Below are 18,626 nucleotides of genomic sequence, written 5' to 3'. Positions count from 1 at the left end.
TTAGAGCTAAAACAGATAGAACTTTGTTATTAATTAAAGATGAGGTGTAAGAGACAGGGAGGTTTCAGATTAACACCTACTTTTCTGGCTTCCATAACAGTGTGAATGGTGGAGAACCAAGTTGGGAAATTGTATGTTCAATTTCGGCATGTTGGGTAGGAGGTACTTAGAGACATTTACATATATGATTTTATCCACACAGTAATTCTAGAGTTCGAGTTTCCAACCAAAGGTAAAGGAATGATTTTCTAGAGTCTGGCAGACCAGAGTTGAAATTCTGCCTGTGAAACAACTCTTTACTATCTCATTGACTTTTAGCAAAGTAATTAACTTTTGTCTGTATCTACATCTCCAAAATGAGGAAAATACTGGTCTTGTAAAACTGTTATGAGAGATAACGAAACAGTGTACCCCCAAAAATGTATATCAAACAACCAGTGTAATGCCTGGTGTGGGAGATACTGCATTGGTAGCTCTTGTTTTCTAGTCATAGCAGAAGAAGCCCTCAATATGCTGACTTAGTTAAATGAAGTATTGGGAGGAGTTCAGAGGAAGTTGAGATCAGCAGATATTTTCTGAAGTATAGGGAAGATTTTGTAGAAATAAAACTTAATCTTTATAAAAGTTGAACAGTAAGAAGGATTTGAATAAAAGAAACAGTTCTTTCTCTTTTTCTCCTAACAGCTCAGCTTCTTATTTCTTTGAGTATACACTGGGCAAAGAGACTTGTAGATTGAGTAAAGGGATATTTTTACAGAAGATTGATATCCAGTTATGAGGGCCTTAAAGACCAGAACAGAGTCGAGACAGAGAAAATAGGGACCCTGTAGGCTTTTGAACAGGATGTTGATGCTTTACATAGGGTATTTCTGAAAGGTGAGTCTGGAAGAGTTCTATAGGATGGAGACCCTAGAAATTTCTTTGCTGGGATCCCTGGGTGGCGCAGCGGTTTAGCGCCTGCCTTTGGCCCAGGGCGCAATCCTGGAGACCCGGGATCGAATCCCACATCGGGCTCCCGGTGCATGGAGCCTGCTTCTCCCTCTGCCTATGTCTCTGCCTCTTTCTCTCTCTCTGTGTGACTATCATAAATAGATAAAAATTAAAAAAAAGAAAAACTTTAAAAAAAAGAAATTTCTTTGCTATAATACAGAAAGGCCTGTAGTAAGGGTGTGGTGTTGATAATAACCAGGTAAGTTGATTTTTAAATACCTTTAAGGAAAAATCAACAGATCATGGCAGGTGAACATGTAAAGTGGAAAAGAATGTGTCCAAGATTTTGAGCTTTGGAGACCAGCAGATTGAACAGAGACAGGGAAGGAGCATTAGTTTGGAAGAAGATGGTGTAAGTTTGGTATTGGGATAAATTGGTCTTGATATGGTAAAATCAAAGTGAGAATAGCTAGCAGTAAGTAATTAAAGATACAGGACCAAAGCCCAGATCAAAGTAACAGGTCTCAGATACAAGTTGGAGGTTCTCCACTGGGGTGCCTCGAGGTTTATTTACCCTAGGAGCTGTTTCCAGAGAGGTCCAGGTCCAGGATGTGAAAGAGACTCCCTTTGAATCAGCTAGAGTTACTAATAACTTTTTTAAAAATCTCCTTTATCTATTTAGATTTTAGGTACCCATTTTATCTAGACTCTTACCTACCTTACAGATGTGTCAGCGTCTCACTTAAGTTTATTTGGGGAAAAAAAGGAACATTCACAGGTTTAAAAAATACGTTCAAAAAAGATGGCTCTAAATAACTAAGGGTTTTAGAATAAATGTTTGTAGCAGAAAGAATAAAAGAACAGAGAACCTCAGGAAGAGGAGTCATGGAAGGAGACCATCTCTGACATAGTGGGCATTGAAAAACTGTTCTAGGGCAGCCCGGGTGGCTTAGCGGTCTAGTGCCGCCTTCAGCCCAGGGCCTGATCCTGGAGACCCAGGGATCGAGTCCCACGTCAGGCCTCCTGCATGGAGCTTGCTTCTCCCTCTGCCTATGTCTCTGCCTCTCTCTTTCTGTGTGTGTCTCTCATGAATAAATAAATAAAATCTTAAAAAAAAAAAAGAAAGAAAGAAAAACTGTTCTAAGGGCTTAAGAGGGAGGCACAGATAGAAAAGGAAATTAAGGAGCAAGTAGTACCATGGAGACCAAAGGAAGATAGACTATCTGGAAGCAACATCTAAAATAAGTTAATCCTTCTAACAGAGAAGTTAAAAAAAGAGGAGAAATAAAGCCTTGCACAAATAAATTAATAGCATTTTGTATCATACTTATCTAATTAGGAAATAATTAGAAAGTTTTATATTTCTTATAGAATGTTATTTGTTGCTTGGTGTCTATACAAAACTCGCTATTATTATTTACAAACTTGCTAAAATGATTTTCCTTTCTTCAGTTTATCATGAAAATAAGTAAACAAAACTTTCTAAAATAAAAAAAGAAATCTCTAGAAGACAACTCTGTTAGATAATTCTCCCACCTCTCGTTGAATGGTAAATAGAGATACCTGGCAAACAGACGATAGTCATATTCTTACCTGCTTAAATTTATAAAAACATCTTGAGTATAATTTGAATTATGTATTCTTCATAAGAAATATGACTTGTTATTACTCAGATTCTGTGTCTGGGAACTGTTTGCTGAGATTGAGAGCCCTGATCTGTTGGCAGTGTAATAATAAATGGTGCTAGTAGCTACAATTTAAATTATCTGAGTTATTTATCTTGAGGGTGACCTATATCATTTTTATCCTTCTTGCTACAGCAATGTACTAGACCAAAACTTCTTAAAAACCTTTAGGAAGAATCATTAATATTTGTGTGGAATAAATAAGATAGATAGAGTGTTGATCCAGCTGTAGCAACAAGGTCCAGGACTATTTTGACAGTATTGTAATATTGAGTTGCTTATATCCTAAAAAATGGGTAACCTCTTTATTCTGATGTCCATAGAATATTTCTTCAGACTACTAAAAAAAATTTGATTTGGGAGTTTTTTAAGTGGGCTTTATCTTTAAGCAGCTTGAACTTTGATCATAAATGATTTTCATTAGAGAAATTTTTTACCCAGTTAAAAAGTAAAATTAGTATTCTGAAGAGTGTTTTTCTCATCTTTGCCCCATTCTTCAGTTCTTTGTTTTGTTCCTTGGACAAAAAAGGATTAAGGAATTGAAAGGGGTCCATATATCAGAATGTTTTTGGGCTTGAGTACTTTCTGTCATCAGTAGAAGCTCTCAAAGAAGCATCTCTGTTTTAAGTTCCATTTTTGGCACAGTATTTTTGAGAATTATAAACAATAGGGCATTTCTTTCCAATTTTCTGCTCCTTGATTAATTTACCTTTCCCCTATTTTTTGTTGAGTGTGTATACTTAAGAGAGGTTACAAACTTTATTTTTTAAAGTTCTCTTAAAGCCCTTTTATGTATGAGACAGTTTCAGCCTATCAAATTGTGTTTAATTTTTAACTTTTTTTTTTTAAATTTCAGCTTCAATATCTGTACATTCCCCACAAAAAAGCACTAAAAATCATGCCTTGCTGGAGGCAGCAGGACCAAGTCATGTTGCAATCAATGCCATTTCTGCCAACATGGACTCCTTTTCAAGTAGCAGGACAGCGACACTTAAGAAGCAGCCAAGCCACATGGAGGCTGCTCATTTTGGTGACCTGGGTAAGTAACTCACTTTTTGCTAACTTCCAGTGGGGAGAAGGATTTGAGTGTACTGTGTGAAACTCTTGCTGGAGGATACTAGAACTATATAATTGGAATGGGCTTGGAAAAAAATATGTTTAAAATAACAGCTATGGGGGGGCCTGGCTGGCTCAGTCAGTAGAACATGTGACTCTTGACCTGAGGGTTGTGAGTTTGATCCCCACTTTGAGCATGGAGCCTACTTTAAAAAATAAATAAAATTTAAAAAATAATAGCTATAAGTATGATGAATGATACTCTATTGTGTTTCCATAAGCATAAAATAGAAAACTTTCTCAGTGGAAAAATGGCCTATTTCCAAAAGAAGAAATACATTTGACCACTAATTATATGAAAAAGATGCCTCATTTCACTCATACTCAGGGAAATGCAGATCTCAATAGTGAGTTAATGTTCTCCCTAGTGCTTCAGCAGATGTTTAAAGTTTGATAATAATGAATATTAACAGAGATGAAGAGAAATGGCCACTTCTATTTAGTGGAACTATAAATTCATGAAGATTTTTTGGAAGGCAGTTTGGAAGTATTTACAAAATATAAAATAGAAGATCGAGCTTTTGATATATTCACATGTATGTGAAAAGCTGTATATACAAGTATGTGTAAAGCTGTTTATTGCAGTGTTTGTGAAAGCAAAAAAATGAGGAATGACATGTAAATATCTACTAATGGAGAAATGGTCAAACTATGGTATACCTGCATCTGGAATACTGGGTAGCTGTTTGTTTGTTTATTTATTTATTTTTGGGGGGTAGCTGTTTAAAAGTCTGAAGATGACATAGAGAGTATCTAAGGTTAAAGTGAAAAAAGGTCACAAAGCAGTGTTTGTAGTATTATCCTTATTATGTTAAAATAACTTCCCCCCCTCAACCCACCCCAGAAAAGATAGGCAGAAGATTGATATTTTCTGATTTTTTGTTACCTAGAGTTCTGCACTTATAAAAATTGCATATCTTGATACCATAAATTGGAAAAAAATGAACAAATTGATGTCTAATAAAATTAGTCCCTGACATCTTTGCTTAACATTTGTATATATTTGAAGGTGTCAAAGTGTTTATGGGTCACACTGAGCCACACGATGCCAACAGCATTTATATTGGTCACAACGTAAAATTGTAAGTTTTACTGGATTACTTATATGTTGCTGGTGGGAATGTGAAATGGTACAGCCACTCTGGAAAACAGTTTGGCAGTTTCTTATAAAGGTAAACATGCAGTTACTGTATGACCCTGCATTTGTGCTCTTAGGCGTTTATCCCAGAGAAATGGGAACTTACATTCACACAAAAACCTACACACCAATGTCCATAGCAGCTTAAAAGCCAAAAACTGTCTTTCAGCAGGTGAATGAATGGTTAAACTGTTACATCCATGCCACAGAATACTCCACAATGAAAAAGAGCAGACTATTATTATACCTAACAACGTGCATGGTCTTAAGGGAATTATGCTGAGCATCAAAAGCCAATCACAAAGGATTATATGCAGTATGATTCCATTTGTATAATATTCTTGAAGTGACAGAATTAGAAGAATGAAGAGCAGAGTGTGTTTGCTGAGGTTAGAAATGGAAGAGTTGGTTATAAAAGGCCACGTGAGGGATCCATGTGGCATTGGAACTGTTGAGTATCTTGGCGCTTATACATAATAAAATTGCATAGAACGAAGTGCATAGGTGAGTACAGGTGAAATGGGGAAGAGTGGTGGGTCCTGTCAATGTCAGCACCTTGATGTGACCCTGTACTACAGGATTGTAAGATGTTACCATGGGGAGCCTGGGCAAAGGGTACATGGGATCTCTCTGTATTGTGTCTTACAATTGTGTTTGAAATTACCATTATCTCAAAATTAAAAATTTCATTTAAAAAATTGTAAATCTTGCAAAGGACCAGGATTTCCTGAAGTTTAAGGGAGTGATGTTAACAGAGATACACTGGTTAACATTGAAAATGAGACAGCCAGGGGGAGCCTGGATGGCACAGTTGATTAAGCGTCTGACTTGATTTCGGCTCAGGTTGTGACCTCAGGGTTATTAGATCGAGCCCTGTGTTGGGTTGTGCTCACTCTTGCGCTCTCTTTCAAAAAACGAAAAAGAAAGAAAATGAGATAGCTAGCAAGGATGATGAATGAAGTGCTTCAAAAGAAAATGATTTGAATACCAAAGGATTAAGAAAAGCCCTTTTGAAAAATTGGTGAAAGCCTGTTAATTTTATGAAGATGAACCTCAATATGTCACTGCTGGAAATGTAAAACAAATTTTTTTGTTTATTCTAATAACTAGTTTGTGGTTAGTTATAACCTTAATTTAATTAAATATAAAATTAACTTATTTTTATTAAGTTTTGGTAAGTTTAGTTTTATTTCTCAAAGTAGAATCCCAGAGCTACTCTTTATTCTGTTGTAATGAATGTTGAGAGTTGGTAACATTTTTCCGGCTGTATCCACACATGCACAATTTTTCTTCAGGAAAGGTTACTAGAGGTGGAATTATTGGATTGCAAATTATGTGGATTACTAAAGCTTTGTTGTCTGTTATTGAATGCTCCTCCAAAGAGGTTTTGCCATTTTTTATTTCCATCATCAGTGGGTGACAGGTGTTGCCTATTCTCTTGTGCATTGTTAATTTTTGTTGTTATTTTTTGAAAAAAATATCTTCCGGTTTGACAGACAAAAATGTTATTTTGTATTAATTTGCTTTTCTGTTTTTTTTTATTATTAGATCTAATATATTTTCATGTTATTGGCCTTCATTCTTTCTTTGGGACTAGTATTGTAAGATTTTTTTTTCCTCAAGAATTTACATGATCTGAACTGCCGTTAAAAGATAAGAGTGGGGGGCAGTCCAGGTGGCTCAGTGGTTTAGCGCCGCCTTCAGCCCAGGGCCTGATCCTGGAGCCCTGGGATTGAGTCCCATGTCGGGCTCCCTGCATGGAGCCTGCTTCTCCCTTTGCCTGTATCTCTGCCTCTCTCTGTCTCTCTGTCTCTCTCTCTCTCTCTCTCTGTCTCTCATGAGTAAATAATAAAATAAAATCTTTAAAAAAAAAAAGGAGCCAAATATTTTAAAAATAAACATAAAAAATAAATAAAAGATAAGAGTGGGACGCCTGGGTAGCTCAGTGGCTGGGCTGAACCTTTGGCTCAGGTTGTGATCCCGGAGTCCTGAGATCGAGTCACACATCGGGCTCCCTGCATGGAGCCTGCTTCTCCCTCTGCCTATGTCTCTGCCTCTCTCTCTCTGAGTCTCTCATGAATATATAAGTAAAATCTTAAAACAAAACAAAACATAAGAGTAATTGAGTTACAGAGAGCTTTTTAATAGATTAAGTTTTGGACACTTGTTACTTTGCTTGTTTAGAAGCCAAAATGATAGTATTTCTAATTCTTTATTCATTTAAATTACTAGGGAAGTAAATTTTATTCAAAAATTCTGGTACCATTGATGCTGAAGGTGGCTGACTAATCCATCAATCTTAAATTATTTGTTACTCAACTGCTAATCTTTTGCTTCTTTCAGGCAGATCTTGTCTGGACTACCAGACTCAAGAGACCAAATCAAGTCTTTCAAAGACCCTTGAACAAGTCTTGCGTGACACTGTTGTCCTCCCTTATTTTATTCAATTCATGGAACTTCGGAGAATGGAGCATTTGGTTAAATTTTGGTTAGAAGCTGAAAGTTTTCACTCTACAACTTGGTCCCGAATAAGAGCACACAGTCTGAACACTGTGAAGCAGAGCTCATTGGCTGAGCCTGTGTCTCCATCTAAAAAGCACGAAACTGCAACATCTTTTGTAACTGAGTCTCTTGACAAGAGATTGGAGGATTCTAGCTCAGCCCAATTACTAATGACTCAACCAGAAGGAATTGACCTGAACAATAGAACTAGCAACATTCAGAATCACTTGCTGCTTTCCCGGGAATGTGACAGTGCCCAGTCTCTCCATCTTGAAATGGCCAGAACAGGAATGCATCAAGTTTCCATGGAAACCCAAGAAGACTCCTCCAGACTTCTAGTAGCCTGTAGAAATAACCCCTCTTCACCACTAAAGGAATTATCAGGAAAATTAATGAAAAGTAAGTATGTGGTTTTCTTGTCTCTATCCTGTTTTTTGTTTAATCGGTTTACAAAGTAGAACTTGAGATGGGTAATAAAAGGATTGGAATAATTTTCTTTTCTCTCACACCCACTTGCAAATTTGGAAGGATTTGGAGAATGTCCTGGAGGAGGATTGGTGTATAAAATAGGAACAGCAAGGAATACCTACCTGCAGTGAGGATCCTCTCAAAAGGATATTAGTAGGATTAACAAATGAAGAAGAGTTAAGTGTCATCTGACCTTTCCCTTCGACACATTTTGAAATCAAATCATTATCCAGTTATGCTTATTCCATTCTCATCTCATTCTTTTTTCTTTTCTTTCTTTTCTTTTCTTTTCTTTTCTTTTCTTTTCTTTTCTTTTCTTTTCTTTTCTTTTTTTTAAAAGATTTTATATATTCATTCAGAGAGAGAGAGAGAGGCAGAGACATAGAGGGAGAAGCAGGTTCCTCACAGGGAGTCGAATATGGGACTCGATCCCCGGACCAGGATCACGCCCTGAGCTGAAGGCAGATGCTCAGCCCCTGAGCCACCCAGGCATCCCCTCCTCATTCTTTTTTTTTCTTTTTTTAAGATTTTGTTTATTTATTCATGAGAGACAAGAGAGGCAGAGGGAGAAGCAGGCTTCACGCAGGGAGCCCAATGCAGGACTCGATCTGGGGACCCTAGGACCATGCCCTGGGTCGAAGTCAGGCGCTAAACTGCTGAGCCACCCAGGGATCCCCTTTATCTCATTCTTAATTTACTACTTAATGTATTTTGCAGATAAAATTATTTTTTAATTGTCGACAGGTGACATTTATTGGGTTCTGGGCTAAGTGCTATACTTCAGTTTCACTTAATTGTCATGTCACCTCCACAAGGTTGGCATTATTGCCCTGTGTTACACATGAGAAATTCATGGCTTAGAAAAGTTAAGTACTTACCTAAGGTTGTAGAGTGAGCAGGGAGCTAGAGTTAAACCCAGGCATTTCAACGACCACCTTTTTATTTCTACTAGATTCTTTTTGAAGTTATACTCTTAATTTTTTGGTCATCACCACCTGGAATTCTTTTTTTTTTTCTTTTTAAAAGTTTATTTATTCATGAGAGACACATTTTTTTCTTTTTAAAGGTTTATTTATTCATGGGAGACACACGGGGAGGGGGGCAGAGACACAGGCAGAGGGAGAAGCAGGCTCCCCACAGGGAACCCGATGTGGGACTCCATCCTGGATCCTGGGATCACGCCCTGAGCCGAAGGCAGACGCTCAGCTGCTAAGCTGGTTGGCGTCCTACCACCTGGAATTCTGAGTAGACAGCCTCCATGTTTTTCCTCTCTTTCATCTTATCTGTTGTTTCTTATAGGGCCAGGTGATTCTTTTTTGTTTGCTTTTTCTTTTCTTTTTTTTTTTTTCTCTAGTAAGACTTTATTTTTTTCTGAGCAGGTTTTTTGTTTTGTTTTGTTTTTGAGAATTTACTTATTTCTTTGAGAGAAAGAGAGAGATAGTGACAACACACGAGGGGAGGAGAGGGAGAAGGAGTCTCCCCATTGAGCAGGGAGCCCTATGTGGGGCTCAATCCCAGAACCCTGAGGTCATGACCAGAGTGGAAGGCAGATACTTAATGACTGAGCCACCCAGGTGCCCCTTTCCAGAGCAGCATCATTTAAGAGTCACAGCACAATTGACTGGAAGGTACAGCAATTTCCCATATACCCTTGGCCTCTGCATATGTATAGGTCTGCCCCTCCTTCATCCATGACTCCCACCAGAGCAGGACATTTGTTGCAGTTGATGAACCTACCTGGACACATTATAGTCACCCATAGTTCATAGTTTATATTAGAGTTCACTTTTGGTGTTGTGCATTCTATGGCTTTGGGTAAACGTACAATGAGGTGTCTATCATTATGGCATTAGAGTTTTTCACTGCCCTAAAAATTGTCTGTACTCTGCCTTTTCATCTCTATCTCTTCCTATCTGGTAATCCCTGACAGCGACAAATCTTTTTTACTGTCTCTGTAGTTTTGCTTTTTCCATAATGTTATATAGTTGAAATCATATAGTATGTAGCTCTTTTACATTGATGGTAGTTGCTTCAGATTTGTGTTTTGGTTCATTGATTGTCTCTTATGATGGGTCTAATCTTCTGTTGAATCAGTTATTTAAAATGTTATTTTTATCTAAAAGTTACTGAATTTTGTATTTCTAGATTTTTTTTTTTTTTAATTCAGATTTACCTGGTCACTTTTTAGTTTCTTGTTCCTTTATTCCTCCATCCTGCTTTTGAGCCCATTTCTTATTTGAGTGTATTAAGGATATATTCATTATCTGATAATTCTATTATCTATAGTTTTTATGGATCTGATTCAGCATTTATTTGTTTCTTTAGATTTACACTCTTGGTACCTTGTGATTTTAGTGATTTTTGGCTGTCTGAACATAGGTTTTTGGATTTTTATATGCGGGGATTTGGGATTTGTGTGAGAATGCTGTTTAAATTGAGTTATTCCAGAAAAAAATAAAAATAAGTAAATTGGGTTATTCCAGAATATATTTGCATTTGCTTTTGCGATGTATCTGGTGCCAGCTTCACTACCTTCCTTGTACCATTTAAAATATGTTTTTGTCTTGGGTTTTTCAGGCAAAGTCTTGGGGCCTTTGGCATGATATGGTCTAATCTCCTACCCTGTTCAGGCCCTGGGCAATTGCCCTTGAAAGTGCACACTTTCAAGTCTCTAGACATTGGTGGTTTTCCCAGGTGAATGCCCTGCCTATCTCGCACTCTGCCCATCTTGATTTGCACTGGCTCCTGCAGGTCCACAGTTTCTTTATCTGCAATTTAGAAATCCAGAAAGCTTTAACTATCACAAGTTATTTTTTAAATGAACAAAACGGCCTGAACTGGGATGAACTTACTGCAGAAACGTGAATGTTTGATTATGTGGTGTTGTTCCACATGCTGCTAGAGTATTAATATGGTATATATGAACATAGTTGTGTTCCCTCTGTAAAAAAACAAAGCTAAACAAACAAACCCAGATTCTGAATTCTGAAATGTTACAGGCCCCAAAGGTCTCCAATAAGGGAACTGCTTGTCCTTCTTTCTGCTATATTTCTCTTACTTTACAAACTCTGATAAACTTTTTAAAAGCATTTTGGGAGAATCGGTATTGGGAAGAATTTCTTTGAATATCTATCTAGTCTGGCCAGTTTCTGGAAATGGAAGTCTGTTTCTTTAATTGTAATACACTTTATTGTATTTGGAAGCTTTTTGTTTTGTTGGTACTTAATTTTAATAAAAAATAGAAATAGCAGTGGAGTCATTTAAAGAGCACTAGTTTTTTCCAGTTTTCATTAGTTTTAAAATTTTTATGCAGTAGATTTGAACCTTCTTTGATATATCCTTGCATGAATTGTAACACATGCAAAGATTCCTGTAATTGTCATCATAGGATAAGAATAGTTCTGTCTCCTTTATAGTTAAACCCTCCTCTATCCCAGCATTTGGCAACCACTGATCCATTCTCTGGAGTGCCTTACAAGTAAATTTACATAATATGTTGCTTTTGAGACTAGCTTCTTTCAGCATAATGGCTTGAAATTTATCCATATTCTGTCAACAGTTCATTGCTTTTTCTTGTATTCTATGGTATAGATGTGTTATCTATTCACCTGTGGAGGGTATTTGGATTGTTTCCAGCTGTTGATGATTATGAATAAGGCTGCTATAAACATCTGTGTACAGGTTTTTGTGTGGACAAAAGTTTTTATTTCTCTAAGGTTAATACCTAGTAGTAGGTTTGTTGATTATATGGTGTGTGTTTAAATGGTAAGAAACTACCAGACTGTTTTGTAGAGTGGCTGTACCATTTTGCATTTTCCCCAGCAACATAGTCTCATACTTTATTGGATTGTTTGTTTTATTATTGTTGAATTTTGAGAGTTCTTTTTGTGTTCTGGATATAAAGCCTTTATTGGGGCAGCCTGGGTGGCTCAGCGGTTTAGTGCCGCCTTCAGCCCAGGCTGTGATCCTAGAGACCCGGGATCGAGTCCCACGTCGGGCTCCCTGCATGGAGCCTGCTTGTGTCTCTGCCTCTCTCTCTGTCTCTCATGAATAAATATATAAACTCTTTAAAAATAAATAAATAAATAAAAAATAAAACCTTTATTGGCTATGTGATTTGCAAATGTTTTTCTCCTAGTTTATAGCTTGGCTTTTCATTCTCTAAATAGTGTCTTTCACAGAACAAAAGGACTTTTTCAATTAAGTCTAATCGACCTTTTTGTTTTTTTAATTTTTATTTATTTATGATAGTCACACACAGAGAGAGAGAGAGAGAGAGAGAGGCAGAGACACAGGCAGAGGGAGAAGCAGGCTCCATGCACCGGGAGCCCGACGTGGGATTCAATCCCGGGTCTCCAGGATCGCGCCCTGGGCCAAAGGCAGGCGCCAAACCACTGCGCCACCCAGGGATTCCCCCCCCCCCTTTTTTTTTTAATGGATTGTGCTTTTGGAGTTATACCCTAAAAACTTTTTGCCTAGTTTATTAGTTCATGGAGATTTTCTCCTGTGTGTTCTAAAAGTATTGTGATTTTTTTACTTCATGTTTAGATATATAGTCTATTTTGAATTAATATTGTATAAGATGTAAGGGTTAGGTCAAGTTTTTTCATATTGGTTTTTAGTTTTGCATGTGGACACCCAGTTGTTGCAACACCATTAATTGAAAAGACTACTCTTACTCTATTGAATTGCCTTTGTACCTTAGCTGTATTTGTGTAGGTCCATTTATGGACTCTGTTCTGTTCCGTTGAGATATGTGTTTGTTCCTTCACTACTACCCACTATCTTAATTACTGTAGCTTTGCTGTAATTCTGAAAATTGGGTAGTAGGAGCCCTTCAAGTTTGTTCGTTCTTTTTCCAAATTGTTTTGTCTCTAGTTTTGTTTTTTTCTTCATATAATCTTTAGCATAATCTTGTCTGTACCTACAAGAAATCCTGCTGCAATTTTTATTGAAATTGTATTCAATCCATAGGTCAGTTTGGGAGGAATTTACATCTTAACTGTATTAGGTCTTAAAATCCATGGACGTGGAATGTCTTTTTATTGTCTTTTATTTTTTTCATCAGCATTGTGTAGTTTTCAGCTCACAGATCCTTCATGTGTTTTATGAATGATATTCAAGAATGATACCATGTTATGAATGATATTTTAAAAATTTGTTTTCTAATTTTTTTATTGGCAGTATTTAGCAGTATGATTGAGTTTTATATGTATTCTGTAACCTTCTATTCTGTAACCTTATGAAAATCACAAGATTGCTTGGGATTTTCTATGTAGACATTGATGTTGTTCATGAATAGGGACTGTTATTTCTTACTTTCCAGTCTTTTTTTTCCCCCCTTGCCTTATTGTGCTAGCTAGGACTTCTGTATCATGTTCGTTAGGATCAGTGAGAATGAATATTCTTTTTTTTTATTTTATTTTATTTTATTTATTTATGATAGTCACACAGAGAGAGAGGCAGAGACACAGGAGGAGGGAGAAGCAGGCTCCATGCACCGGGAGCCCGACGTGGGATTCGATCCCGGGTCTCCAGGATCGCGCCCTGGGCCAAAGGCAGGCGCTAAACCGCTGTGCCACTCAGGGATCCCGAGAATGAATATTCTTATCTTGTTCCTGATCTTGGAGGGAAAGCATTCAGTCTTTTACCTTTAAGTATGAGGTTAGCTGTGGGTTTTTCTGTAAATGCCCTTTATCAGGTTGATGAAGTTTGTTTCTCTTAATGGTTTCCTGAGAGTTGTTTGAATCATGAATGATGCTGAATTTTGTCATGTTTTTTTTTTTCTGTGTTGTTTGATAGGACTGTGTGGTTTTCCTTTTTTTGCCTATTAGTATGATGGATCATATTTATTGACTTTTAAAAGTTTGAATAAGCACTCATTCCCAGGGTAAACCCATTTAGTTGTGGTGTATTTTTCTTTTTACATGTTGCTAGATTGGATTTTTTCTCAATTCTGTTGAGCATTTTTGCATTTGTGTTTATGATGGATTTGGTCTGTAGTTTTCTTGTACTGCTTTTGTCTGGTGTTAGTATCAATGTAACGTTGGCCTCCAAAAATGAGTTGTGACGTTTTCCTACCTCTCCTATTATCTGGGAGAGATCATGTAGAATCGTTTTTATTTTTTCTTTAAATGTTTCGTAGAATTTGCAAGAGCCTGGATTTGTTTGTTTTGTTTTCAGAATGTTTCAAACTGAATTCAAATTCTTTAATTTTGGGGGCTATTCAGGTTATGTATTTCTTCTTGAGTGAATGTTAGTAGTTTATGCTTTTCAGTGAATTACTAATTTCATTGAATCACTGAATTTATGGGCAGGTAATTATCTAGCATGCCCTTACTGTCTTTTTAATCTTGAGTTTGTAGTGATATCCCTTTTTCATTCCTCTTGTAGGTAATTGTGTATCTTTTTTCTTTGGCAACATATATAGGGGTTTAATCTGTCTCTTTCAGAGAACCAGCTTTTGATTTAATGGATTTTTATCTATTTTTTTGTTTTCAATTTTATGGATTTTCTGCTCTGTGTTACTTCTTTCCTCCTGCTTACTTTGGATTTATTTTACTCTTTTTCCTATTTCTTAAGCTAGGAACTTAGATTGTTTGAGACCGTTCTTTTTTAAGATAAGCATGTAATGCTATAAATTTCCTTCTAATCACTGTTTTAGCAACACACTAGAAATTCTAATGCTTTGAGCAAAAATTCGATGTCTAATTTCCCTTGAGTCCTACTCTTTTGTCTATGATTATTTAGAAATGTTTAATTTCAGGTGTTTAGAGAATTTTTACCCTGTTGTCTTTTTATTACTGATTTCTCATTTAATTATATTATGCTCAGAAAACATACTTAGAAAAAATACCATACTTTGAGTGATTTCAGTTCTTTTAAATTTGTTAAAATTTTTAAATGGCCTAGAATATGGTTTGTCTTGGTGAATATCTCACATGCAATGAGAAGAATGTATATTCTGCTGTTCGATAGATTTTTATAAATGTCAATTAGATTGAGTTGGGTTAAGGTGTTTGGTTCTTCTGTATCCTTGCTGGTATTTTGTATGCTTTTAATATCCATTATTTTGAGAGAGAAATGTTGAAGTCTCCAACCAGAATTGTGGATATTTCCAACTGTACTTTCAGTTCTACCCATTTTTGCATGTATTTTGAGGGTCTTTTGTTTGTTGTATACATATTTAGAGTCATTATATCTTCCTGGTGAATCAAATCTTTTATCATTATGTAATGTTCTTCTTTATCTGCGGTAGCTTCACTTGTTCTAAGCTCAGAAATATCTGCTGTCTGACTTATGTAGCCACTCCAGTTTAATCTGATTGGTGTTTACATGGTGTATATATATCTTTTTCTATCCCATTGCTTTTGACTTACCTTTATCATTTTTCAAGTGAGTTTCTTTTGACAGCATGGAGTTAGGTTGTTTTTTTTTAATACATTCTAACTTTTTTTTAAGATGTATTTATTATTCATGAGAGACACAGAGAGAGGCAGAGACATAGGCAGAGGGAGAAGCAGGCTCCTCACAGGGAGCCTGATGTGGGATTCAATCCCCGAACTGGGATCACGCCCTGAGCCAAAGGTAAACAGATGCTCAACTGCTGAGCCACCCAGGCATCCCACGATCTGGTTTTTTTGTTGATAAAATTTTTTAAATGTAGTTATTTGTATTGTGTAATTAATTACAATATTATTTACAATGTAATTTGTAAATGTAATTACTGATACTTGTTAACATAACTCCTATGTAGTGATATTAAGTGTAATTATTGATGTATTCGGATTTAGGTGTCCTGTTTTATTTTTTTGTTTGCTGCTTCTTCTATTTTACATCCTTTGATTTCCTATTCTCTTCTTTCTTTTGGATTTTTTTAAAGAATTTATGAGTTCTTGATTATATCTCTTTGTATATAGATTTTTAATGGTTTCTCTAGGGATTACAACATACGTACATATACATACATACCTACATACACAGTCTACTTAAAATTAGTATTTTATCATGTTAAGTGGGATGTAGAGCGTACCACCTAAGGTCCCTTCTCCTCACTCACATGATGTAGTTGTCATCTACTTTTGTTGAAAACCCTATCATACAATGTTAGGACTTTGGCCTTCAACTGTTGTACACAGTTTAAAGAACTTAAAAGAAAAATTGTCGATTACATTTAAACCAGATATTTGCTGTATCTGTTGCAGTTCTTCATCCCTGAAAATTCAGTTATTATTTCTGTTACCATTTTACCGCTGTTTCAAGAATTCTTTTAGCATTTCTTTTAGAGTAGGTCTGCTGTTGGAGAATTTTCTCGCTGTTTTCCATCTGAGAATCTCCTTAGATTGAAGTAATTTTTTGCTTGATAGAGCATTCTAAGTTGACAGTTATTTTCTTTTACCAGTTTGAAAGTGGTGTTTCACTGCCTCTGACCTATCTGGTTTTTGGTAGAAGTCTGCAGTCTTAGAATCATCATTACTCTCTATTTAGCATCTTTTTATAGCTGCTTTAGAGATACTTCCCTGTCTTTAATGTTCAGCAATTTGGTTATAGTGTTTGGGTATGGATTTCTTTGAGTTTCTTCTTATTTGAGGTTCACTGAGCTTCTTGATTTTAAAAGTTTGGGTTTTTTTGCTGGTTGGGAGGAAGTTTTTAGCCATTGTTTTTCACATTTTTTTTTTGTCACTGTAGTTTTTTCCTTTTTTTCATGGGGATTTAATGACCCAGATGTTTTACCCTTGTTATTGTTCTGCAGGTCCTTGAGGTGCTGTACTTTTTTCTATTTTTTTTTTTTTTTTTCCTGTTGTTGAGCTTGGAAAATTTCTATTTGTATTACCTCTGGATTCACCGATTCTTTCCTCTGTCATTTCGTTGTTCTTTGAGTCTTTACAGTGATTTTAAGTTTGTATTATTTTTTGGTTCTAAGGTTTCCATTTGTTTCAAGAGTATTTGACTTTTCTTGGAACATGGTTATAATACCTTTTTTTTCTTTTTTAAGAGAGAGAGAACACAAGTGGGGAGAAGGGAGGGGCAGAAAGAAAGGGAGTGAAAGAACCTCAAGCAGGCTCCACATTCATCACAGAGCCCAATGCGGGGCTCAGTCCCATTTCCCTGAGATCATGACCTGAGCTGAAATCAAGAGCCAGATGCCTAACTGACTGAGCCACTAGGCGCCCCTATAATTGCTTCTTTAAAAAGCAAAACAAAATTTAAAAAAATCTATGTTCTATAATTCCAGCATCCATATCATCTTGCTTGTCTTTTCCTTTGTGAGATAATGCAGTTTTCTAGGGTTTTGTATGGCAGTTAATTTTGGATTGTATTATGGACAATTTGACTTACATAATTCTGAGTCATGTTTAAATCCTGTTAGGTTAGGTTCAGGCTACAAGTTTCAACTAGCACTCTGTAGGCTGTGGTTCCAGAGTCTGTTCATTTTTTTGGATTTTACTTGTATATGTACCTGTTGGTATCCAGTCTGGGACCTGACAAGGTCTGACAAGTGAAAAGGTCATAGTTTAGGTCTCAGACCCTTTGGTATGCTCTTACAGTCAAATCCATGTATGCTCAGCTCACGTGTGAGCCCAGAAACACACACACAACTTGATAAGCTTTTCACGAACCTCCCTCCTTTCTACAGTCTCCCTAACAGCTTCTGGTTCCAAGGGGAGCCCATCTTCCTTGTTGTTGGGCTAAAAAGTTGGAGCTTTACTTTCCAAGCAGCAAGAAGACAGAGGATAAGAGAAAAAGGGATTCTCCTCTTCCTCTTGGGACTACAGTTTCTCCGTCAAAGTACAGGGATTTTGGAGCCTGCCAGAGTGCTCCTGCCATTGCCACTGTTGGTAGGCTGGTATTACTTGGGGACCAAAACTAGAGTGAAAGGGATAAAACAAAAAAGCCCAGGATGGTTCCCTCACTCTCTGTTATCCATAGGCATCGCCTTCTGCTCCTTAGACCAGAAATAGAGGGCTTGTCTGGAGCTTTTCCTTTGAGCATCTGGCTGTACAGTGTTGGCTTTTGAGTCCAGGCTAGGAGATACTGGAGGAACAGAAAGTGGGGAAACTTGCCTGTAGTATGATGGTACTTCAAGTTCTGGTTTCCTTTCTCTATCTGCCTGCTACCATTTACTTTTCCAGGTCCTCAGATAAGTTCGTCTGGTGTTTGTAGTTGCATTCTGTGGGAGAGATAGGGTGGAGTGTGCTTATTTCATCTTGACCTACTCCTTAGAATTTCAAATCAAGTCATAGAATATGGATTTTCTATTTTCTCCTTGAAAGCAAATACATTAGGGAAGATAGTGGTTTAACACTTGCTTCTCTGGTTCCTATTATAATTATTTTCATTGCATTAAAACCTCTTGAGCTACAGTTTGTAGCCCTGTGTCAGCACCTCATATTTGTATTTAGAAGTTTTCTGGAGCATAGAAATGCCTACTCTCCTGTTTCTGATTCCAGCTCTCATTTTTCATAGAGTGGAAACTTTCTTTCTTTTTTTTTTTTTTTTTTGAGTGGAAACTTTCTTGTAAAAAACCTTCTTTTTGTATTTGCCTAATATCACTCTTAGGTGGCCTAGGGCTTTCTTAATATGCCCTTAAAACTTCTTTTACCAAAAGAGGGAATTTTTTTTTTTAATTTTTATTTATTTATGATAGTCACACAGAGAGAAAGAGAGAGGCAGAGACACAGGCAGAGGGAGAAGCAGGCTCCATGCACCGGGAGCCCGACGTGGGATTCGATCCTGGGTCAAAGGCAGGCGCTAAACCGCTGCGCCACCCAGGGATCCCCAAAAGA

At 36.8% G+C, this 18,626-nt stretch overlaps 1 protein-coding gene across 5 annotated transcripts in view; it reads left to right on the top strand.

Annotated features, from left to right (window-relative positions):
* The window catches only part of AKAP10 (A-kinase anchoring protein 10), an 85,565-nt gene that overhangs the window by 18,551 nt on the left and 48,388 nt on the right, over window positions 1-18,626 (top strand). For all 5 annotated transcript variants that reach the window (XM_077892480.1, XM_077892479.1, XM_077892481.1 and 2 more), the window contains 2 exons: window positions 3,472-3,654; window positions 7,213-7,770. In XM_077892480.1, the coding sequence (XP_077748606.1) occupies window positions 3,472-3,654; window positions 7,213-7,770 (741 nt within the window). The remainder of the gene's footprint in view (window positions 1-3,471; window positions 3,655-7,212; window positions 7,771-18,626) is intronic.

The sequence above is a fragment of the Canis aureus genome, chromosome 3, assembly GCF_053574225.1.
Source record: "Canis aureus isolate CA01 chromosome 3, VMU_Caureus_v.1.0, whole genome shotgun sequence".
NCBI lineage: Eukaryota > Metazoa > Chordata > Mammalia > Carnivora > Canidae > Canis > Canis aureus.
This window is presented reverse-complemented; position numbering and strand designations above follow the sequence as displayed.